This window comes from Leuresthes tenuis, unplaced genomic scaffold (genome assembly GCF_036924035.1).
Source record: "Leuresthes tenuis unplaced genomic scaffold, fLeuTen1.0.hap1 SCAF_3, whole genome shotgun sequence".
Classification (NCBI taxonomy): domain Eukaryota; kingdom Metazoa; phylum Chordata; class Actinopteri; order Atheriniformes; family Atherinopsidae; genus Leuresthes; species Leuresthes tenuis.
Genome location: NW_027325357.1, coordinates 7,572,025 through 7,598,177, shown reverse-complemented (window position 1 = coordinate 7,598,177; position 26,153 = coordinate 7,572,025). Strand labels below are relative to the sequence as shown.

The window sequence follows — 26,153 nt, the reverse complement described above, 5'->3', positions numbered from 1 at the left end:
TCGCACACAGCTACAAAGCATGAAGCCTACAACCCTGTTTCATGGGGAAATTACATGTATAATTCCCTAGCAGTGCCTCATAAACTTCTAAACCTAACCTGACAGTGCCAAAACCTAAGAAAGTCAAATAAGCCTGATCATGCAGTTTTACTGGTGCTTTGCCTGCATGGTGCTTGGGGGCATTGCTGGCAGCTCTGTTAAACAATATCTGTGGCCCTTCTCTCTGCAGTTTATCACACCCATATCATCTCTTGTACTGTCGCTGGCATCATTGCACTGATAAATGGTTTATCAGCCCCACTGCCCAGTGTTCCAGTTTAAAAACCTTTGTGTGAGTGTGTATCTTATTGCAAACCATGAGATTTTCCTTATCCTAACCAATTATTTGTTAATGCTTAAACATAACTAAGTGCTTTAGGTATTACATTTAACCAAATAATTAGTGAATATGGAAATAAACAGTATATACAAAGCAAAGTTTCAGATAGGAGTCTACTAGGTAACACCTGTGTGTAATCTCCCCCATCAGTGCCCTTGACAAAGGTGATTTACATTTCTGCAATGACAGGATTAATGCAGAGAGTTTAGAGGTACTGAGATTTTAGAGCAACTTATGTTTCCCTCAAGATATCCTCAAGATATGTGTAAGCATTTTTGATCAAGACAATACAAAACTACATTCTGCACTCGTTACAAAGCCATGACTGCAGATGAAGAGGGTTCATGTGGTATACTGGTCTGCCTGCAGTCCTGGACTCTTCAGAATAGAGACTGTGTGGAGAAATTGTAGGGAGAATGGGACAAAATTACACTTGAAATGCTTCATCACTTGGTGTGCTCAATGCCTGAACATCTTTTAAGTGATTTGAAAAGGAAAATGGTAAAAGGTTTACATTCCAATTTATTTGGAGTGTGTTGCAGGCTTTAAATGTAAAAATGGATATAAATTCAGTATATCTATACAGTTAATTATCCTTTCCATCAACTCACTTTAGATCTCTAATTTACTTGTCCTCATGCTGGGGAAAACCTAGGATCAGCCAGTTTGGAAAGGTTGTTCCTTTTTTTGCTACAAATGACTCTTTACATGTATTAGTTACCACAAACCACAAGACGCTAATTCATGCTTATTTTCCGTAAGCATACACAGTTAGAATAATGTATTAAATAAAACATCTACTGTTTTATCATTTTTACAGTTAATACTGTCAGAAATTAAATTTAAATCAAGGTAAATGTTAGAATCACTGTGTTCTTCCTTACAATTTTAAACATTTTCTTGTTTTGGGCTTGTATATTACCTCACAATGATTAATGGAGTCAGTCAGGTGTTGCCATCTAGTGATAACACACTGTCATTGCACCTTGCCAGTATTCATCAGGTACAACATTAAAATAATGCCCTGTGATGAACTAGTGACCTGTCCAGGTTGTACCTCGCCTCTCGCTCAATGACAGCTGGAATAAGCTTCAGACACCTCTGCAACCCTGAATTGGATTGAGTGGGTATAGAAAATGGATAGATAGATGGAACATCAAAATAACAAAAATGGGACACTCATAATAATATGATGTGGAGGCTGGATAAGCTGTTTTTCTGATGACCCACATTGTCCTGCTGGGGGAGTTGTTATTTTTACCATTAAAGGGTCTGCTAGGTTATTCGACTGTGTTTAAATGAGTGGCACATCCAAAGAAACATCTACATGAATGCCACAACCCTAAAAAAATCAACAAAATAATCTCTGATACTCTTAAACTGTCTTTGAATAGGTATTTTGCCGTAGCTTATCAGTGTAATCAGTAAAAGCATATTTCTTTTTTAGAAACAAGGACTGTGAGGGTAAATATAAGTGAGATTCTGCTAATCAAATGCATTTGATCATCAGCAAGTGTGAGCACCGCCATAAAAGCAGTTTTGGCAAGTTTTGGCAGTTTGCCGGTCAAGTGGATTCAGGTGTGTGTGAACACAATGCCAAGAAGGAAAGACATCAGCAAAAATCCTAAAGAAGCTACTGCTGCTTCCAAACAAGCTGAATTGCTATAAGGTCATTTCTAAACTATTTGGAGTCCAGCCAGTGGTCAGATTATTTGGTACAGTTCTTTGAGAAATTGCAACAAACTCAGCAACAACAGTCACTACAGGCTTCAGTTAGATTGTTAAATGTTAAAGCTCATTATAGGACAATCACAAAAAGACACCAAAATGACAGCTTGCTTGAAAGAGTTGCCAAGAGAAACAACATAACGGTACAGCTTAGGTTTGTAAAGTTACATTTGAATAAACCGCAAGACATCTGTAACATTGTCCGCTGGAAAAAGACCAAAACTGAGATGTTTAGCCAAAATGCAAAGCGCAACTTCTGGCAAAAAACAAACAAACATAGCATATCAGCACAAACAGATCATACCAACTGTTAAGCACAGTGGTAGAGGGATGATGATTTGGGTTTTTTTGCAGCTACATGACCTGGGTATCTTGCTGTCCCTGAATCAGTCATGAACTCCTTTGTATACTAACGTATTCTTGACACAAAGTTGAGGAGATCTCTGTGACAGCTAAAGACTGGCTCAGAATGGATCATGCAACATGACAGTGTTCCTAAACACAGCAGTAAGTTAAGAATGTCTTAAAAAGAAAAAAAATAATTAAGGTGTTGCAATGGCCCAATCAAAGTCCAGACCTCAAACTGACTAAAATGCTGTGATGGGGCCTTTAAAGAGCTGTGTGTAGACAAATGCCCCCAGACCTCAAAAATAAAATTTTGGGCCAAAATTCCTCCTCACTGATGTATGAAATTGATGATGTCTTACAGAAAATGATAACTTCAAGTTTTTGCTGCTGGAGGTGGCTCCACAACCTATTAAATAACCAGCTGTACTGACTGCTTTTGGCTTAATATTTGTTATAAACAATGACACCATGTAAAATGTCACGAGCTGCTGTTCATCAAAGGTCTTATTCACCTAATCACAAGATAAGGAGCAGATGTCTTTTTAATATTGCCTGATACATAAAACCCAACGAGGGTGTACTTTCTTTATCACATGACTGTTGCTTATATAATTTCATTTGACATTTATTTTCGCTCTCTTTCTTGCATCTTTCTCCCATCAGAACATTTAGAAAATCCTGTAGTCAGCTGCCACAGTTGATCCTAATCCTTTTCTTACTTCAGCATGCCCTTTAACTTTGCTGAGACCCAGCTGAGATTAAAGCATTATCCTTTCCATCAACTCACTTTAGATCTCTAATTTACTTGTCCTCATGCTGGGGAAAACCTGGGATCAGCCAGTTTGGAAAGGTTGGACCTTTTTTTTTGCTACAAATGACTCTTTACATGTATTAGTTACCACAAACCACAAGATGCTAATTCATGCTTATTTTTCTATAATTATGTATGAATATTCTTTTAACTTTTCCTTCTGAGTATTGTCAATGCTATTGGTGCTTTCAACATCAAATATTAGTTATGATAGAAACCACACACAGTTATAATAATCTATCAAATAAAAATATCTACTGTTTTACCATTTCTAAATAGTACAAATGTAAAGTAAAGGAAAGGACAGTAAATTTAAAAGTAACAGTTTCTAGAAAGCATGACATTTCTAAAATATTTCCAATATAATGAAGAAAGAATTACCTTAAATAAAGAAACGAGAGGAAAAAGACTGACCTCTTCCATTCACTATAAGCTGAGAAGAAAATGATTGCACATAGAATTCTAAGAATATAATAAAGTTTTTTAGTTAGTTTGTTTCTTTTAAGAAGGCTTGTAAGGATGCATTTTCCTGATCACTCACTGGTGCAAACAACTATCAAATGGTATTAATTTTAGTATTAAAGCTTAACTATGCCGTTAAAAACTGTCTCCCAGCTATTATTAATGGACCGATGCTATATTACATGTTGATGACAGCTTAATCACAGGCCTCCATCTCTCATGTGTTCTGTCTTTGAAAAGAGTCTCTACTTTTACAAATGAGTTGTGTTTGACATCAGTTATGATGCTAATGTTGTTCAGTCATAACACTATTACAATCTGGAGAGAGTGAAATTACATGAGATTAAATATTGCCAAAAGGCTCCACAATATAACTACAGTAAAGTGAAATTATTACATCATCAAACATATGAAAAACACATCATACAGTATTTGTCCATTTGTAACAAATGTGTAATCATAAACTTCAGCCACATGGGGGTGCAAACGCTTAATTTATTTTTAGTGAAGATGTGCAGTGTGCTTTTGCGTGACGCTTTCTGTAGACAATTTTGCTTACTACATTTCATTATCATTTTGATAGTTCTATCCTGATTGAAGTTCAAACTTGCAGACTTTGCTTTTCTGTTTCTCATCTACACTTCTTACTCTTTCAAGTGGAAACAGAAAAGACCTTCCCAACAAATTTGCTTTCCTTGTTAAAATTCCTTCACATAGGATTCAATAGAAATCCAATTTTCAGAGGGACATTTTAATAAACCACAAATCCACCAGGCCCCCTCTTAGGTATCATAAACGGTAGACAACTAAGGTGAGGATATAGAGTGTAATAGACTTTATTATGCAAAATTCATGTGGGAAGGCTTTCCAGACTCTCTAGAGCCGTGTCTGTCTTTAAGCCTTTATTGTACCACTGCTGATGTCTGGTTCTCTGCCAGCTACTTAGCTCTGAGCTGACAGAGGTGCAGGCTGAATGCAAAAGTCCAATGATGTTAGAACCTAAACAGCAATGAAGAGTTTAGAATAAGTGTCAAAAGACCATAGTTCTTAGTGACATTGGTGACTCATCGATTCACGGTTTCCCATGGTCTAAACTGCATAATGGAGACATAACTTCTCACATATCACAGCTCTTGACATTTACCAAATTGAAAATAAGTCCGCCTTTTGGAGGAAACTGGATGTAAATTGTGTTTCTGAAGGAAGTAGTTGTGATCACGTACATGTATAACTGCAGACAGTAATGAGGAACAATGAACCATAAAAAGATAAAGTCATACCTGGATTAAGTCTAATGTGAATTTCCATAAACTATTACAAAAGTGTCAGCAACAATGTACTGATAACATCAGCAGTCTGTACGTCACTATTCTACAACTTAGTATTTGAGCTCAGTATTTGAGAGCATATACTGCACACTGCACATACATAGTGGACATACATATTCAGTGGCGCCTTTAACAGCTTAATATTTTCCTACAACTGTGAGTTGAAATCCAAACAAAACCAAGTGTAGACTTACATTGATCATGGGGTCAGAAATGTGACTCAGTGCTTATCTTGCTTTTTGTCTACAGAATGTATAAGTAGATAACTATTTTTCAAACTCTTCACCATAATATAGTTACCATCAGGAAAAGTTATCATAAATAATGTGTTAACCACTACCACTGGTGCAGATATATGGTAGCTTTTGCCAGAGAAAACACTCATAATCAAGAGTAATCCTTAATAGTTTAACTTATAGCACTACATCAATTCCAGTTGAGTTAATTATATGAGTTGGATGCAAAAATTTGCAATTGCAAAGAAACCAATGACTGTTGAAACTTCCAGCACATTAAAGAGGCAGGTGTGAAGAAGAACAGACATTTGAAGGGGCAATAAAACTTGAAAGGACTTTCCTCTTCATGAGAGGAGTGAAGAGAGTTAACTAGGTGACTCTGGAAAGGAGAAAGTTGAAGGGATGACGGTGTTGGTGAGGGAGGAAGGGAGGACAGGAAGCAGGAAAGGGTAGGTGGTGGAGGGGGTGGTGGGGTCCTTCTCTGGAAAATGTATTGGTCTAGTTGGAAAAACAGGTCCAAAAAAAATAGAAGAGCAGGAAAATTTAGGGGTGAGGGGATCCGGAGCTGTGGCCTGTAGATGAACCCATCGGGGACTTTGCTTGATGGGGTCATTCCAAGTTCAGGTCTTTCCCTTGCTGACTCTGCGAGAGCGGAGGAGCTGTCCATGGCTGAAGGGGCCTGCTCTTGACGGCCTCCAGCCCCTGCTGGGAGCCCCCCAGGGGCCCTGTAACACAAACCCATTTCCAGCAGGAGTTCTGTGGGTGTGTAGGTAACAGGGGCATGCCCTGGGTAAACGGAGGTCATTCTGAGGATGGGAGGGTGAGGAGAGCCACCTTCCTTAATAAATATTCTTCTGACAGTCAGATGAAGGTTTGTTTTTAAAGCTTTAAGTGTCTTTGTAAAGGCTTGTGTTACTATTCTCACTGGACACAGATACAGCCGTGCAATATGAAAAACAAAGTGTGCTGTCACAGAGAAAATACTCCATGACTACAGTGAAATCAAGTCAGATAATATTAACTGAGACCAGTGTTTTGTTCCATAAATGTAGAATGTAAAAACTTTACTCCTTACTAAGTAATTCTTGAATTGACTGCTCTTGAGTGAACCTAAAATAACACAAAAACCAGGTGGTTGTGTTGTCTGTCGAGATGGAGTAGAAGCATACAGAGGTTTTTGAAAAAGACAAATGAGGGACAATCTATCACAGACCAAACAGCAAGTCAGGGGTGGCCAACTAATCAGGCAGTTTGCACAGGCAGCACAGCATGGGCCCTTTGAGTGGATAAGTGGTCCCTCCCTTAATGTCAAGAGTAAAGCTTGTACCAGGGGTTAGGGAGAGGTTGGCAGGGAGTTAATGAGATGACTGGTGGGGTGATCAGCAATGAGAGGTTTGAAGACCTATGACACTGTACAAGACATAGATTGATAAAGACGGAATGCTTTCTAGATTTATGAAGTGTTTGTTTATTGGACTTCACATCAGGTGGCAAGAAAGATGTACAACCCCCAAGTCCAAAACAGAGTTGGGACAGTAAAATGAAGATCAAAACAGGAAGCAATGATTTCTAATAAACTAAAATTTAATTAATGATAGACATAGAAAACACATCAAATGTTGAAGGACCTAATTATTTAGAAAAAAGAATAGCTTATGAATGTGATGGCAACATTTCATCTTAAAGAGTTGGAATGCAGGCAACAAAAGACTGTAAAAGCTTGTGGTACTATAAAGAAAAAACTGGAGGAACATGTTGAATTTAAATACATTGATTGGCATCAGGTCAGTAACATGATTGGCCATAAAAATAGGACCTTAGAAAGGCAGAGTCTCTCAGAAGTAAAGATAGCTAGAGATTCAACAATCTGCAAAAAGATTTTTAAACAAATTGTGAAGCAGACTATGGGACTTGTGAAAAGAATTAGCATATTCCATTATATACAGGACATGATATCATTAAAAGATTCAGAGAATCTGGAACCATCTCTGTGTGCAAGGGACATGGACGGAAATCAGTATTTGATGTATAGATCTTCAGGTGGCGCTGCATTAAAAACAGGCAAGATTATATCATGAAAATCACTGCACGGACTCAAGAAGACCTCTAAAAGTTATTGCTTGTGAACACAGTTTGCCATGTAATCCACAAATGCAGGTAAAGCTATCTTGCAAAAAAGAAGCCATACGTGAACATAATCCAGAAACACCACCATCTTCTCGAGGCTCAAGGCTCGCTTCAAAAGCTTGCATCCCTGATGGTACGGGGGCGCATTAGTGTTTATGGAACTGGCAACCAACAAGTCTGATAAAATATCATCAGTGCTGAAAGATAGAAACTCAGACAGTTACAGTTATCTAAAAAATTGCTTCAGTAAATGCACATCGTTATTTTTCTACCACTGCAGACACTTGGCCAGATTTACACAAAACTGTATTTTCTACCTCAAGATTAAGTCAGCATAACTGTTTTTGTCCGGGAAACTAACAAACGTTTGTCTGTCAAAGACTTTACTATCCACAAAAGGAACTTGTTCCTCAAGCTTGATAAGGACGTTAGGGTGTGAGTGTATTTAAAGAGATTTAGCCTACTCTGGCAGGTCTGCAGGTTCTGTCTCTCCAAGATGCCAGTAGACAGTTTCTGTCTTGTTGACAGCAACGTGATAGAAATAGAGAGAAGGGAACGCAGGAGGGGTTGTGAAAAAACACAGCATGAAGGAGGAGATTGAGAGAAGTTGAGAGAAGAGGGAGGATAGAGTGGAGAGGTGAATGAGGGTGCAGGGGGAGCAGATAGGGGATGAGGGGAAAACGGGAGGGAGAGAGGTGGTAGTGGGAGGAGGGGGTTGCTGTGCGTGAGTAGAGGACCTCCCTGTGAACTGTGCAGTCGCGAGCCGGGTCATTGGGGCGAGGTTGTCAGAGCGTGCCTGAAACAGTACACCCAGGGGTTCAGCCAGAGTTCACACACTCAGTGAGCAAGATCCATGTCCCTCAGTCAGCATTCGCCTGCCATACAGCAGCATATACACAGAAACACAGAATAATTGATGTGTATCATTACGCTCATGCATGTACAGGGATGAGATAAAAAAAGAGAAGCAATAGATAAACAGACGCACTTGCAAAACATAAGCCTCCACGCTTAAAAAGCAATCAGCCTTTTAAGCTTGGAACGAATCATTTGCTCAGATAGAATACACCAACTCTTACACCGTTTGTACATGCATAGTGCAAACAAGACAAATCTTGAGAGTGACAAGTACAAAATGTTATGCAGAGGGATGGGTGAGTAGGCTTGTGTTTTGAGGTAAACAATTTTAGTGACTATCTAAGACGGTAACAAGTATTATCCATAGCCAGCAACAGCCCCAATGTTGTAACACACCTAGTGTGCTTTTAAAAGCTTTTCTTTAATTCCAGATAGTGTGGTTTAAATAGGAGAGGCCACGAAGCCAGAATCTCCTCTGTGTGACCGAGCTCTTTGTGGAAAAGCTGTCTGCTTTACTCCTATTGAAGACTGGTTGGCCCATTGTCAAACCCAGAGCTTGACCTAGTGTTGAACCCAATTGTCAAACTTGCAGTGTAGTGTGGGACCTTGGTGGGGGAGGAGAGGCACCAGAGTGTGGTTTAGCTGACTGTGGCAAGTGTTTGTCATCTCTTAGTCCTTCGAAGAGTTGTGTGTAATGATTTCCTTTGCCTCAACTAATGTGCTTAAAAGCTGTGAAAAATGGAATTTTTCATCAAAGTCTGTTTTTCATACAGTTTATGTGGTGATTTACACCTAAAATGCAAGCTCTCACATTTCATCCAAAACCCTCCAGTAATGTGGTGACCACCCCAATCCCTCTTGCAATTCTCACACTGGGGATAACTCAGTCTTGTGTCACATGAAGTTTTGACAGACAGGCCCAGCTGTGGCAGTCAGGCGCCAGAGCACCACGCCCTCCGAGTGCAAGGCAGACAAGGCCCAAACCCAGAACAATTCAGTCTTTGTGGATCTACTGGAAACTATCAACTGCATCCAAATGACCGTAAGCTGTAGATACAAGCCAGATGTTGAGAATTCCTCAGCTCAGTTCAATCTCAGTCCAGTCTGGCTCATCCAAGCCCAGCAGCAGAGCAGTGGCTGAAAAGGGGGTGTGTAGTTCTGATCATTCTGTTATATGAAACCTGTTCTCACCAAGCTAGACACGCATTTCTGCCTGTCCCTTCACCATATATGGTACAGCTATGATAAATAAATAACTAAAAATGATGGATTTAGGCTTTGTGACAATTGAAAACAGGTTGCAGTTTTTATTAATTTGATTAAATGCTTTAATATGAAGTCATATCTCGAGGGGAAGCTGTGTTGAACATTACTTTTTGTAAAAATCCTCCTTTCATCCAAATTACCCCCAGATGTCTCCATCTAAATTAGTTATAATCTATGGAATAATTTGAGAGAACTTTCAACTTATTAAAAGTACTTGGCCACTTGAACTTCTTAAGCAAAACAATAATTCAAGACAAACATAGCCCTTCTTTTCCTAAAATATTTTTAAAAAGAAGCTTGTTGTGTAGATTTCTTAGAAGTCCATATATTATCGTTTAAGGTCATCAGTGGTCCATATCTAACATGCCCACAGTGATCTGGTAGAAGACTTATTTGTCAAATTGCAAGCTAATTACAGCAAGCTTTGCGACCGCCCCCCGCATTCCCAGCTGACCTTTCACCTACGAAGTGTTGAGCAGGCAATTACTCTTCTTAGCTTCTGTGTGACAGGCACAAACACAAACTGGATGTTCCACTACCTCCTCATTGCTCATTTCTCTCTCTTTTCCTGACTCTCTTGAGTATTCATTGTACTTGGACAACATACAAGTGCAATAAAAACACAGAAACCCATCTTTATGTTCAGTGACATGGCATGTGTAAGAGAATGGCTTCTGTGGCTTTGCCTCACATATCTTCAAAGCTCTGTTTTACATAAAAATTTCCCGCATGTTCTTGTTTATTGTTCTAGGAGTGATAATATATTTTTTTGCAGCTACTACATTTTTCTTTCCACTTATTTTAAGCCTTTGACCCTTGCTTAAAGTCACCAAGCGAAGCAAATATGAAAAATGTGCATCCAGGAAAAAAAACTTTTTAAAAATCTGTGTAATGAAGGTCTGCAGTCAATTTGCTCAAAAAATGTTTGTCCTACAATGTGAGGTGTTTTTAGTTTGATTTTTGGTCAGACTTAAAACAAAGCGTCATGCTGACTCAATCATTTAGAAAAGAGCTCTCCAGCTCTCCTCTGCTCCTTGATACCCACATCCTCTTCTCAAAACCCACAGTTACAGCTCTCCAAAGGGATGCTTTCATCCTGACGCACACTCTGTGTTTGGTCTGTTTCCATTTAGCTAAGTTCAGGTGTAGTTCACAGAGGCCGCCAGCTCTGATCACATGACTTGCTTGCATGACTGTAAGCTTGGGAGGCCTTTGTTTGTGTAATATAGTCATGTGATGAATTGAGAGCTTCTGTGCCAGAATAATTCAAAAAGAGCATCTTAACCATTTTTTTCCCAAAAGTCAAGAAATGATGCTTGATATTTCATCAGATTTTATTCGCATCAGGTACATTAATGTATAGTGGCTAGGGTCTGTTACCCTCATGTCTTGCTTTGTCTTGACAAGAGTAAAGCAATGTTAAAAAGGTTGAGCAAGCTTTTTAAATATGCTCTGATGTTCAGATGAGGGTGCTGAGAGAATGGTGCCCTCCATCTGATTCACATCTAATTCACCTTGAGCAAGGCAGGCTGCTGGCAACAGATACCAAGCCACGAAGTTCACGTATGCTGTGATGATGTTGCATAATCTATGAGGAAGCTTCTCTGTAATAAATAAATCTAACTGAAGAGGTCCATCTGGGAACAACATTTTTCAGCAGAGCTCTCCTGACGTGATGCCTGGTGGGCTTTATAAATATCCTGAGGCCATCCGCGCAATGTGAACTGTGTTTCACCCTTACACACCCTTCCCCTTTGAGTGCTTGCCTTCTGCTCGCAGTGAAAAGGAGGCCTTACTTTGCTTTGTTTGTCCCTCATTTCTTACCTCCCACTTTCTCCCTGTTAACTGTCAGCGTTCAAAAGCCTAACACTGAAAACCACATGTGAAACAGAGCGCTCTTGGTATCTCAGTGTAAGTGAATGTCCCAGAAGGATTTCTTTGTGTTCTGTGGGCACCCAGGAAGCTATGTTCTTTGATTTCCATTTGTGGACTTTTGAAATCTGCGCTAGGCTAACTATCTGTTACTATGAGGAGTGTGTAAGAAACGTTTTATTAGAAAATTGCAAATGGCCACAAAAAAAAAATAAAGCAGACACCTTTCTTTCTAAATAATGTGATATGTTCCTTAAGTACCATTAGCTATGCTGCTCTCATTTCATATTTCACAGTGGTGCTCAGAAGTTTTTTTAACACTTTAACATTAATTGTTATATTCCAGAATAACTGGGATCTAATTCATCATATTTTTATAATTGATAATAGTTTATAGTGATAGTTGATAATGATATACAAAAATATAAGATCTGGTAATCTATTGGCTGAAGGTAAATATAAGATATTTTACATTTGTTTGTGTTTGGTGTAGGATTGTCATCCCGTTGATTACAAACACCTGACTCGAATTGACTACTGTTGGGTGTGTGTTCTGTTTAATTGAAAAAAATAGGTATTCATCTGATACATTTTTAAGGTACATTGCAGCACAAGCAAAGGACACAGAGAAAAATGTCAGAAAAACAGCTGTTGATGCTCATCAGACTGAAAAAGGTCAAATTGTGATAATAATGATTCAAAAGAAGCACATTTGAGATCATAGTTGCCTTCCCTAGCAGTGGTTGGTTAATCCAACCACAGCTGGGCAAGTCACAAAGGAACTCACAATAAACTTATAGTCAATTAAAGGCCTCTCTTTAAATGCTTAATGATAATGTTCACAAAGAACCTTTAGAAAAAGCCAAGCAGATGTAAAAGATATAAGGACATGTTGTTTTTGGCTGTTTAAACAAAAATAGACATTTTCAACTCACTCAAAAAGTGTTGTGTTTAGAGAGAGATGAACTGTATCCCATCTGTGAAACATGGTGGTAGTAGTATTATGCTTTGGTCCCGTGCTTAAGAGGTCTTTACCAAAGAGATTAGCTCTGAAATACCAATTGCGGAAATACCAAAATTTCAAGACAGAATTTCAAGATATAAACGGAAAGAAAGTCGGCCATTCAGCAAGACAACAACTTTAAGCCCATCGACCAAATAAAATCAATGCAATATAGTTCTGACACTTAGAACACTTAGATATATGTAACAGTAGTGACTAAGATTTTACATTTTTTGCCTAATGTCTTTCATTTGGTTTTCTTTATCCACTTTTCGAGCTCTAAATATTCTAATATTCTAAATATTTCTAAGTCTGGACATTAAAGGGTTAAGACACCACTATATCTAATCTGTCAGCATTCCACATGTTCCAGAAGCAAACCTTGATGAACTACAGGAGACAGCAGAAACAAGGCTATCTGTGAAGTTCCGAAACCTTTTCTCAACAAAGAGCCCCATACAGATATCCTGCGCTGTTCCACTTATTGTGTAGTGTTGGCTGTGTTGTTATGACTGAGCGACAGTGATGAATTAGATCAAATAAACACATATAGTCTTATCAGAACTAAAACTTAACGCGTCTGACAAAAAAGTGTAATGTCCCACATAATTTTCCCATTCCAACATGGATTGCAGCTGATTTTTTACATATAGATGGAAATTTGTTTGTCTCCTTGTGTTTTTGAGGACTGACATCCTCCGAGCTTGCTGCTCCCTTTAACCTTTAACACCACTGTGTATAATAACTCTTACAGTTCGACAGGTCAACTGAGGCGTCACGCTCGGCCCCTTGCTGTGGGTTAGGGCTGAGCCTTTTTATCATAGTACCTACCCTCTGATGGATGAACCCAGCAGTAAACTGGAGAGTGGGCTAACAGCATTGTTTGGAGAAAGTGGATGAGGTCTTGTAACAAATAACATCTTGCTGAACTCTGCTACCTTCTTGTTGCCCTTGGCTTTAGTCTCATTTAGCTATTCACTTTGGACTGCGCCCACAAGCACACAGACTTACGGGTTCATTGCTGATAATAGTCCTCTGCTCACCTATCTGATAGTACTTTACCTGAAAGTGCTAGTGCAAAGCAAAGGGATTTTTCTCAAGAGTTGCAAATGTGACACATTCTGTATTATGACTGGTTCAACAAAACTGGCAGCATGTATGGACGACTGTATTACTCAAACATTTTCTATATTTTTGAGATATCCAATAAATTGGATAAGAAAATGGATATGAAGTGGTTTGGAAACACATTTTTCATATGTGACAGAGACATATTAAGCTTCAAAGTCACAGTGAGCCATTTGCCAGGAAAACCAGAGTCACTGAATTCGTAAGCGTACGGGATGTGAATAATGACAGAATCCGGCACTGGCTGAGGTTTTACATGCGTTCAGCATCACTGCACAACAAGCCAAATGGACTCCAGATCTGGGCGCCTATAATATATTTAATGGATCGTAGCAGACTGATTCTCCAAGCCCCTGTGTTGGGATTACACATGCTTGGACTGCATAAAGGAAAATACTTGTTGCTCTCTTTTAAAGTATAGAAAAGGGGAATTCTAGGGTATTCAAAATCAGTAGTACAATGAGGGCTGATTATGACAAGTAAAAATGATGAAAAGAAAAACTTACATAAACATTGTTTGTCAGCTTCAAAAGTGTTGATTCAGTTTGTTTCACAGTTTTTAAAACTGAGTTGGGGAACAAAAAAAAAAAAGTTCTAATCACACATATTAGACCTACAGTACAAGTCTAAATACATTTCAAACGTCCTGAGGCACTGGGGAATGTGGTCACAGCTGAGACAGCTATAGTCTCAGATTTCTTCCTATGTGATCAAACCTTAAGTCCTCTGCTTCCACCTGCGCTTGGTCAGTCACCCTGGAGCTGAGTGTCTTCTGCAGGGAAAACAATTTCCAAGCCCCCCTTTGATTTATTCTGTATTTGGCTAACCCTGCACTGAACCTGCCCCAAGAGATTTCCAACCATTTTAGCCCTCCTTTTACAGCATACGTGCACAACATGCCTCCTCGACCTAGTTTCATCCCAACATGCTGCTTCTCCCTCTGCTTTCGCAACAGCCCACTAAGAGAATGAGAAACAGGCCCTTGAAGGAGGCTCGGGTTCACTCTTCGCAATGTCTGCCCTCCCCACTCCTCTTCCAACCCAATGCAGGTCACCTACTGATCACAATGTGCGGCCCTATCGAGACTGCGCAGGAGGGCATTTATGGTTCGCTGGGATTCAAATGAATGTTTATGAGCCTTGTCTGGCTGCCAAAGGCCAGGCATTGTCCCAGCGTTTACAGTTACTCTCTGACTTGAACTCAGATATGGTATGTCTCTCTGTGATTCTGAATCTGTTCATTTCATGGAGTCAAAGTCTTGCTCTGAAAATCTCTGTAAGGATGTTCAATGTTTGTTTCACAAAGCCCAGAAAATGCATAAATACATTCAACCTCTGTGTCAGATGATGAATCTACATCGCAGTCTTGTAAATACATTATAGCAAGAGAAATGACTTCATGATAAACCTCACAGTGAGGAGCAAGCATTTTAGAAGAATGAGCATAAACCCGTGTTGTGTTGTCTTTTTTCTCTAAACATTGCCCTTTGCTCTGATTTAAACAAATTAGTCACAGTCTTGAGTGGCAAAAAATAGTTTGAATAGTATTTCAGAGCTTTAGATGAACCAATAACCTGTTTGTGTTTTGCAAAACAGTATTCAATGTACATCATATGACACTGATTTCAATTTTTGGTGTTTTAAAAAAGGGGTCAACTTAACAGGTGCAAGGTAACACTAAGCAGTAATACACAGAAACTAAGCTAATGCTCTCCTTCATCAAAATGTATGGTTTCAGTTGTATGTGAAGCATTGTCCAGATTTAATCAGGAATATTTAGATATTAAAACTGAAAGGGGTTTGGTTTTTAAACAAAAGCCAATAATGCCTACACACGAGCTTCAGAAAAGTGAAGTTTAGCTGTATTTTTTATTCTTACCACATCCTTTATTATGATAAATCTCAGAGAGGTCAGAACTTAGTCCTTCATCATTAAATATTAAAAAGGTCAGATATACTGTCTATCAACTGTGATGCAAAGAGAAATACAAAGCTTATATTTATCTTACTGCAGCGTGTAATGAATTGTGAAAATAGAGTCCTTTCATTTTTGTCAAGCGGCATTCTGAAAGAAGTTTTTTTCTTTTCCCCCTTTTGGGAAAAGATGATTAGTCAACTGATCCCAACTTATCTAAGTCTGATCATATTGTATCGTACTAATGTTATAATGCTAAACCTTTTAAAATTAAGATTCCCTTTAACAGTTTCAGACAATATGTTTCACATGTAGCTTGTTGAAAGAGTGGACAGAGTTGTCAGCAAAAGAAATGGGACATGTATTCTTGTTCTTCAGGACACTGAAGTGTTTAAAGTGCTGTTGTGTCTTTATGCTGTTTCAGTTAGTAAGAAAAGGAACATGGTATGCTTATTTCAGTTTATCTTGCCAAAAGTTAGATGAAATAATCAATACTACTTTCAGTACTTCTAAAGGTTAGCAGATTTGTTTAACATTGGATAAAGCCAGGTTAGCACCTCTCTCAACCCTTAAAGCCACATTTAGCTAATTGGCTGCCAGCTGTAGCTCTACATTTATTTTACGACTACGAGAATGGTATTGATATTCACTCATAATCCTAGGCATGGAACTTAATCAGCACATTTCCCAAAATGTCAGCATATTAATCTAATATGCTGGGATTAACTTGTAATTGATTAACAGAAGATTGTAGACCATTTTCTCTTATTTGGTTAAAGATGCTTATCAGCCAAGGCGGTGCTTCATTAAAAGGTCATATTTCCAGGGAACATAGGCCTTTGCTTATCTTCAGTTCCAAAATTAGATTGGAGGAAGTTTCTTGATTCATCTAACAACCTTAACTGTTATGATTTTCTTCTTGTGGTTTTTAGAAAACATCTTCAATCAAAAAGTAATTGTGAATCTCTGACATTAATAAATCTCATCCATTGAAATGTTCCTCTGCTCTATTCTCCTATTTTGATCTTAAGTATTGAAACTTAAAAAGAGGCCTCATATTGTTTCCTTTATTCAGTTATATATTCATTTGGGGTTTTCCTTGATCTACCATCACTAATGTGTTGCATTTGCATTTGACATCTTAAGATTTTCTAAGTATGAGCCAATCTGGCAAAATTGAAATTTGATATATTAGCTTGCAAACAGACAATAAAAAATACTTTTTATTTGAATAATGAAAGCATTGTGAAGAATGCTGGGTGCAATGAATACAGTAATCACTCTGCGTATCCACATTAATTGAGTCTGGTAAAACTATTCTGCCCACATGCAGAGGCCAGAATGATCTGATTTGAGTTCATGTTCGTTGAGAATAACACTTGCTGTTTGTTGTCCTGTCTTCTGAAAGCTTTAAACAAACATGAATATGCTCAACATGCCTCCAAAGAGTGTATTTTATGATTTGACAACATCTTTGACAGTCTCTGCTTGGAATAGAATAGAAAAAGGGTTATCACACTGTTGTGTGAGTCAGCACCCAGACACAAAACAATCCAACTCTAAAATTCCATTTTATTACCTTTTTGAAGACACATTAAAAGGAGAATAAAAAAAGAACTGTAAAAATAGTAAACAAGTGTCACAAAAATATCCCCTCCCAGAATAACTACTGGTACAGACCTAAGCATGGCTTCTGTTCAAAGTGAGAATTGCATTCAGTCATCTATGCTACACACATACTCATATTTGCATCTGCACACAGTGTCGGGGTGTATTGTGCAGTTTATTTCAATTCCACTTGCAGATGCATGTCCCCTTAGGGTTTGTCTTCACAATATTATGGGGACTCCTCCACTTTCAGATGCCTAAAAGTCTGTTTCCCTTCATTTACACCTCAGAGTTGTTGAAGTCTCTCATATAGTCCAGGTTCATGTCCTTCCTTTGAATGTGTTCATGCAGGTGTAACTCCCAGAAAACTTGTGGATTTCTTCAAGTGCAACTTGTGGAATGAAGCTGGAGAGAGCAAAGAGACCAGAGATGGAATATTTAGCACAACATATAAATGGTTATTAATGGTAAATCATAATTGAGGAGGTGAAAGCAATTAACATGTCAAAACTAAACTTCTTACCTTTTAAGAATGACAAGTGCATGCATTGTCCATGGCAAGTAGAGGAAGGCCTTGTCAGTTCTGACTGCATCGACAGTCCTCTGGGCGACTACTTCGGGTTTAAGTGGTGGAAAGAGCTGAGGAAACCTAAGGAAGAAAAAAAACAACTGTGGTTTTAAGGTACAGGGACCACTCTCAAGAACTTAGCAACAACATTCATTTATGCTTTATAGCTGTCAAGATATCTACCTCAAGTCAGCCACAAGAGGGGATGCATGATGATTAACTAAATAGTGTTTACATCACAGTTTTCATGTCAAACTGAAGATGTGCTAGTTTCCATGCCAGCTTGAGGTGGTTTTTGCCTTTTCTTAATTAGGGGATTCAAATAAGCAAGGATGGAAATGCTTTTACATTTCTAATGTAGTAAACATTTAACTCACTGACTGAACATACAGGAGAACTGTGTACTTCACACAGTGGAAGAGGGATGTAGAGGAAACAAGATCCCCTACAACTAAAAAAACATTAACTTGCCACATTTTGGCAAATAAATGTTTTTGCAAGTTTGACAGGGAGTTTGAGCCATTATGTAGAATAAAATTGGATAATACTAGCTCATACGAGAGAAAAATCCCAAAGTATCCAAGTGACACAAATTCTTGAGGACCTCTCCATTTGTGTTGTATGTTGATAAGGTGATGAGTTTTGTTTGCCTTCTTTCCATGTTCTTTTTAATGTTTTATTTTTTATGGTTTCAAACTTAGTTTAGTTGCTCTTTTTGAAACAATGGAAATGTGCTTACAACCATCAAGTAAGTAAGCTGGGTGGATATACAGCTAATGATTGATTAAAAGAACCAGCCAGCTGACCATGAACAGTGTCAGTCACAAACATTTATCTGGTGTAAATACTACTAAGAACAAGACAACATGAACTTTGAGATACCAAGATTATTTTCTTATGATCTACCTCAGTGTAACTTTTACAGAGCACAAACCAGTGGATGTTAACCCAAAAGAAACATTTTTCTGGCGCCCCTGTGAAAATTATGTACCGATCCCTCAAGTACATATCACATAATTGGGCTGCTTAATTAAAAAAATTGACATATTGGCAGTATGTAATGAAACATCAGGGTAACATCAAAGTTATTAAAATTTCTTCCTCTCTGGACCTTGAATATTTTGTATTGCATTTCACAGTACTCCATCTCATAGCTGTCAAAATATTTTCAGTCTTTGCCACAAATGTCAACCTCATAGCACTGCTGGAGAGAAAGTCTGTTAGAAAGCATGTGAAAATCGGGCAATTTATTCAATAGTTGCTGGGATACTCAAGTCTAACAAATGCTGTTGACCGACCAAAGGTCAAACATTTACGCTGCTCGAAGCAGACCAATCGCATAGCAAAGAACTAAAAACATACATGTTTCCACCAAGCTGTCAAATAGATTTTGAGGGCATAAACTAGGTTTCGTGGTGTCAGGTGTTGGTGGTTTCAGCCTACATAATGCATGGCAGTAAAACGAAGCTGTGGTTTCTACCACAACCAAAGCTTTGAGGAAGAAACAAATAGAAAAGTCTTCATGAGTTTGTTTTACTTAGTTATGCTGGGATTTTTTGTATTCACATAAGTGAGTACTGGCCATATTCTGTTCTGTATAAGCAGAACCAGCTAATCGTTAACTTGATCAGTCATTTGAATAGTAAATCAGAAATCACTTGCATCAACTCTTTATGTTTTTTGCTTTTTTTTGAAAAGGCAAAAATAACCTTGACAGTGTGTAAAAATTCCTTTTAGGAAAGTCTTTCAAATTTGACCATTTCCATCAACATTTTCCTGTGTGCAACTTCAAAGCACAAATCAGAAAGTGTTTATGGAAATACGACCACTGTCTCTTTAAATGTTACATCTTCCCACCTCGAGCCGTTCTCTCACCTGACTCTCATGCCCTGGAACATTTCTGTATTGGTGTGAAAAGGAAGCACGGTAGTGCAGCTGACACCTGGACAGTCCAGTAGGCCTAATGTCAGGCTTTCCATGAAGGCCAATGATGAGGCCTTGGAGGTGCAGTAGTCTATGGCCCCCGGGATTGGAGACTGGGACAGGATGGAGTTAATGCATACTACATGGCCGTGCTGCAGCTCCAGCATTCGAGGCAGGAAGGCTTTTGTTGTCTAAGACAAGAACATAAAAAAGGGAGAAAATGAGAATAGAAAAAAGATGGAAGGATGTGTGGAAATAGAAGGTGAAATGTATTCAGTGGAGTAAAAGAAAGAACAGACAAGAGAAACAAGTCCACAGTGTCACCGCAGATTATATTTCCATTTCCATTTAGTTGATAATTGCTTTTCTGTCTGCATATGGCAAAGTCTTTTGATCTCCATTCAAAATAAAAATGCCATGAGTTTCAAAACCCCTCTGATGTTTCAGGAGCTGAGAGGCAATTTGGAAATACCCCACTTAACCTGCCATAATAGCAGTCATGATTGACAAGTCTGGGGATCCTACTGCATATACTGCCATCTTATAATCAAGATATGAAACTGATAAGGATAATCTGCACATAGGAATTTTCCCAACTGTAACGTGTGTAAGGCTTACCCAGAACTGTCCCAAGGTGTTGATATGTTGGGATTTCAGAAGGGCGTCGTCATCGCTGTCCATCAGACTTTTGCCGTGAACTACAGCTGCATTGTTCACTAATATTGTAACATCTCCCACCTGAGATTAAAGAGTGCAGCAAAAACAAGCAAAAAGAAAAAAAGGCCACAGTCAAATAAGGAATTGTCAGCAATCTTTCCAACTCATAATTAGCCATGAGATGCCAGCTGGACATCAGAAGACAAGGGCGTTACATCACAACAAACATACATTCAGATGAGGCTGAGGCATCCTTGGGAAATATTCTGTATTTTGCTGTAAGCAAATTCAGTTTTTCTTCCATGTGAAAGTAGAAGTTTTATGAACAGACTGTACCTTTTCTCTCACCACCTTCGCTTGCTTGTAAACTTCCTCCCGATTGGCTACATCACACACAAAGTAATGGCACTCTGTTCCAGACAGGGAGATTTCTTCAGCTGTCTCTTTGAGGCACTTTTCTGTTCTGCCCCACAAGATCACCTAGTGAACAAGATTTTTAGAGGTAAGAAACTAGAAAAGAAGCATTCTGCAAGGAATCTGAACATATCAGAAACAAATCAGTTAAACTGCAGGTTATTACACAGACAAAAAGTTTAGTTTTTATTACAGTCAGTCATAAAAAAACATCTTTATGCAACTTTTCTGGCTAAAATATATGCTGGAGAAGCTTTTCTTTTGGAGAACAGAGAGGCCATTTTCACTCCAACAAATAGTTTTAGAGTGAGATTAAAGGCTTAGGGGTTACTGTGAGAACGAATTGTCTCTTCATCCACCCAGAGACTAAATGAAGGCTGGTCATTTGAGCAGGGGACACAGAGTTGGATTGTGAGGCGGGGGGTGGGGGGTGGGGGGCAGTGATTGGGCAATTAGATCTGTCAGTCTTTGGGGTCAGGGAAAGGTAATGAAATCAGGGGGTGAGCCCTCCTCATCTCTCAAACAAATTCTCTTGGAGATTACACGGCCTGTTGGGCAGATGAGCCCTGTCATTTCTGGTCAGGGAGTCTGAAAACAGTGCGTGTGTGAAGTGCTGAGAATGCCAGTGTCGGATCTGGCTGCTCGCCCGTGACCAATGTTAATATTTGAGCAAAAACTTCTTTGGAAAGTGATCTTGTGTATCTTAGAGTCAAAGACTGTGCGTGTGTGTGTGTGTGCGTGTGTGTATGCATGCAGACACAAATGACAGCATGTCTGTCTGTTAGCCCATAATTCCGCCTGCCATTCCCATTGTTTCACCAATATTTATGTGTAAACATCCATGTAGTCAGTCAGCAGGATGGCTTTACATTGACTTATGAAGATCAAATATAACATAACATGAAAGACTGCGAAAACATAGAAAGGTATGTAGAGCATGTAGAGTTCTGTAGCTTTTGCACTTAGCCATTCTTAAACTTAAACCATTCTTTTGCAATCACAGGAAACGTTTGGACAGTGCCAACCTTTTAAAATCAATTCAGCATCTGTCCAGAGCCAAACATAGCATAATGACAATGTCGTATGATCATTCTCATCTCAATTTTTTTATTTAGATCTTCCTTTTAATACAACCTTCCTGTTTTAATAACTGCATAATAGTAATTGCATTTTGGTAATAGCAGACTAATCCCAGAAATACTAACTTTAAAGCACCATGGGCATCAAAAATTGCAGTCTGCAACATGCTCTTTACTTTTTCACCAAACCAAGAGCAATCAGTGTTTGCCTACTTCTGTGAACAGCCCTAGTTTGAGTTACTTTTGATTGGGTTTTTTGTTTGCTTCATTTGCAAGACCGTTTGAGTAATCAGTGAAAGAGGACAAGTCTCAATAAATAACTGAAAGCTTCTAATAGGATTTAAGACAGACAAATAAAGCTGACAGTTCTCATTAAAACTCAGCACTTAAACTGTGTTCCCTGTTAAAATGTTATTTAATTCATTAAGTTTATCACCCATCACAACACAGGGGAACCTCAGAGCAAACAAACATTGGCCAAATTGCTATCTGGATTGAAAACAGTTTCTAATTGACCCTGCACATGCCACTTTTTCCACTGGTGATAAACCTGTGATTGTTCTAACAAGGCATGCCTAACAAGACTTTATGTCAACATATGCCCCGACTAAAAGCTCTCCAATAAACAAATTAATGGTGTATAGCTTGAAAGAAAACCTTGACAGATAGTACAGATGCCACTCTACATAGACTGAGGTACATGTCCCTGTGTCCCCAGTTGAATTTCAGTGATACTCTATCTCCTAGGTCTCAATGTATGCGTGGGTATGAACCCTGCTTTTCACACCCATTGTATGGGCCAGCAGAGAGGCGGCACACAGAGGGGGCAGCAGGAGTTCAGGAGGCAGTCGCCTGCCGCTGTCTAATTATTGCGGAGACAGCAAGGTCAGTTGCAGGGCAATACCCAGCTGGGAGTGGTGTGCTTCCCGCCTCAAGCAAAACACAAACCTGTTGTCAGTGGCATGGTTTGGTGTATCTTCCTTGCAGAGATCTATTTCTGTGACATTGACAACCACATAATGAAGAAGTAGAACACTACCCCCCCCCCCCCCCCCCCCCCCCCCAAAAAAAAAAAAATTGCCTTGTTAGTTAGTATGTTGAAAACGGCTTTCAAAGGAGCTTTACATAAATAAATTATTTGAAGCTATCAATTATTTACTTGATGTGTTCCAAAACCTCTCTCATACTGTTATTACATGCCTTTTTGAAAATTTTTTGTTCTGATTTATTGTTTCAGAGCTTCAGTCAGTTATGGCTCACCCCCAAACACAAAGATCTGGCTCCCCATCTGAGTCTCCCACACTTAATTTTGGTGAATTATTTAATCAACACTAAAGTTATTCTTCCTGCAGAGGAAAAAGGGAATACTAACTACTGCCAGTCACAAAGGGGCTCAAACTGGGGTGAACGCAAGTTCATACAGGTTAATCCTATTCATGATTACCTATTTCCTTTTAGCATCTCTTTAGGCAGGGACCAGTTGTCATACATATTACCACAGGTGTTGTTTTCAAAGCCTTCACACCTTGATAATACCCAACAATGGGGAGCTGAAACGCATGCTGACATCTTTTGTTGTGCAGCTGCAAACCAATGCTTTTAAATCTCCTGGTTTCTTCTTGCTCATTCCCCAAGGACATGGCACCGAAAGACAGGGGGAAGCAGTTAGTGTTTCGTTGAACTTTCAGCAATGTTTTCAAGCTGCTGAAATTGCGCCTTAAGAGAGCATCTGAGAAGCAGTGCCTGTGTCACACATGTACGGGTGATTACAGCTCTCGGTTTTCTGCTGGGCTGCCCTATGTCGGTTGAAATTACCGTGATTTTATTCCATGTGTAATGAATGCTCCCATGTGACATGATTAAAAATAGAACCAGTATGGTTACTGTTAAGAAGACACTAGCGACTCATCAGGCACTCAGCTGTGTAACATTTAACCACTGGACTGGTAGATAAACCCACGGTCGAAATTATAGTCAGAGGTTAACCTAACCTTTTTTTTCAGGCCCAAGTGGGAGCTGAGATTGCTTAGATTGTGAGTGGTTGAGAGATCAGGGGGATGGGCCCGTTTGTTTGTTTTTTTTAACCAAAAAATATATATTTTCAATGAAAAAAATGCAATTAATGGGTAAACACGAACAATAAAAACCTGAGATCCATCAGATTCATGTAAGCTTTTAATTGACGCTAACAGAACTGAATTACCTTAACTTAAATATCTATATATCATGACTTCTGATGACAGATTTCATCTAAAAAACACTCAAAAGATGGATTGCATCAACTAAAATGTACCTTCATGTCCAGCTGTGAAAAATAATGATGATTCATATTTATTTTTTTCTTGACATCATGAAAGAGCATTTTATCTCAAAATAGTTCATTTTGAGTCCAATTACCCAACATTGTGGTATTGGATAAGAATTGGCCCCAATAATACAATCTGCTCCTTTTAACCTGTTTTATTGGGTTCATTTTGTTTTGCATACACTCTACTTTGCATACACCTAATCTGGCTTTTATTAAAAACATCACAGAGGCTTTTTGTGTGTTGGAAATGTTGGCAGATTTTACAACAGTACAAAGATCAAGAAGGGGAAAAAAGCAATAATGTGGTATGGGCAGAATTCTTGTAAATGTGTGAAGCTTTGAAGGGGTTTCACTGAAGCTTTGTGCACAAACCCTCCCCCAGCCCCCTACACTCAAAAATACACACACCCACATAAGTCAGCCTTCCTCATAGCCTATATTTTTGAATGTTAGTCAGACCTAAATCAACCTAGATCATAGCACGGTGGCGTCAGTTCGGTGTTAATCATTATCATATCAATCAGCCATAGATGCTGTCCAGACCTGCCCTCTGGTTGACCCAAGCTGTTGTGCAATACTTGAGCCAAAATTGAGGGCAATGTGTCCAGTCTAACCGGACCAGCTAAGCACCACAGAGGTCATGATCTCAGCTCATTGAACAGTGGAACAACAATACACTTGGGGCACAGAGCAGACAAGAATGACCAGGCTACCTTGAGGAGAAGGAGGGGGTGTGTGGTTGGGTTTAATCTGCTACATTATCACTTCTGGTTTTGCTGCAAAGTAAACCCACATGCAACTAAAGCAACACGCATGCATTGGAAATGTATATTTATAATTAGCCCACGTATTTATCCGGAAGGTGAGCGGGAGAGCAACAAGTTTTGTTATTACCGTACCTTTCTAGCGCCTTGCTTTGCAAACTCCTTGGCCAGGTGTCGACCGATGCCTCGACCTCCGCCAGTGATCAATACCACCTCCTTGGTCAAGTCCTTCTTTCTGGTAGGCACCAGCGAAAATAAACTTGCTTTGACTATATGAAAGAGCATTTGAATCGGGAAGAGAAACATACGACACGCGCTCTTCAGCTCCATCTCGGAAAGTGCTCACGAACAGCAAACAAATATAGTGTTTACGCTGCAAGTATAGGTGCTTTACAAATGTCCTCCAACAGTGAGCGGGGTGCAGACAGAGACTTCTGAGTTTATCCGTATGCACTCACTGTCATATACAGCATAGGAAAGTTTTTCATGGGTAATCCACGGGCGAAAAAATATCTACAAAGCACCGCTGTTTAACTTTTGAGAGCTCTGACATCTTAGTCGACGAGCTTCAGACTCTTGAAATATGTGCATAGTCAGTCATTACGTCTGCCAACCACTGGTCGAAACGCAGAGACGTGAAACAAGTCCAGGCGACGCTCCGTGTTGTGCTCTACTGAGACCGCTGGGCTTAGTGTTGTGTTCCTGTCCTGTCCTGCCTTATATATTACCGCCTCTTCCCTGGCTTCCGTACTTCCACTGGTGAAAGGACCTGGATGAACCTAAAGGGGAGGTTTGTAAGGGCATTAATCCTGATTGACATGTTAAGTGGGGATGAATATTTTGCTCCAGTGCCCGTCTGCCCTGACTGGTTGCGTGCTTTGCCTCTTCCCCACCCCCTTCATGTGTCTACAGCAGTAGCAGTTCTCAATCTGCGGTCCAGCCTCCCCCTCCAGTGGTCGCCCCACTGCGTCCCAGGCGGGTGCCCAATCTCGTTTGGCACAGTTTAACTTCATAATCCTGTTGACCTGAACTTAACCTCATTACATAAGGCACAGAATAACAATGGTTTTTGTAATCACAGGTTTCACATTCAGCTGTAAGTCAAATCAAAATAAACACAGAGAAACGCATGGATTAAGGTGCCTGATAGGGTATAGATAAGACCCTCCTATGAATGGCTCCTCAATTCCATTCTCAGCCACCCCAATTAATTAAGTAAAACAAATAATGAAACAAGGATAAGGCAAGCACTTAAGCACACTGCTGGTTATGCTAAACCTGACAGTTGCATCTTCTAACCTTTGACAAAGATTTAAAACGACAAAGTGAAATGTAGCTAAATCGTCTGATGTACCCATGAGCCACTCTCTTG

The 26,153-nt window shown here is 39.3% G+C and overlaps 1 protein-coding gene across 1 annotated transcript; it reads right to left on the bottom strand.

The window, feature by feature from the left end:
• Positions 1 to 16,512: 16,512 nt before the first annotated feature.
• On the bottom strand, positions 16,513 to 25,611 carry dhrs3b (dehydrogenase/reductase (SDR family) member 3b). Its single transcript, XM_072381609.1, has 6 exons — positions 24,917 to 25,611; positions 20,553 to 20,696; positions 20,178 to 20,297; positions 19,512 to 19,750; positions 17,592 to 17,717; positions 16,513 to 17,473 (listed from the first exon to the last, which is right to left on the bottom strand). The coding sequence occupies exons 1-6, from the start codon at positions 25,109 to 25,111 to the stop codon at positions 17,389 to 17,391; spliced, it is 909 nt and encodes a 302-aa protein (XP_072237710.1). The 5' UTR covers positions 25,112 to 25,611; the 3' UTR covers positions 16,513 to 17,388.
• Positions 25,612 to 26,153: the final 542 nt, after the last annotated feature.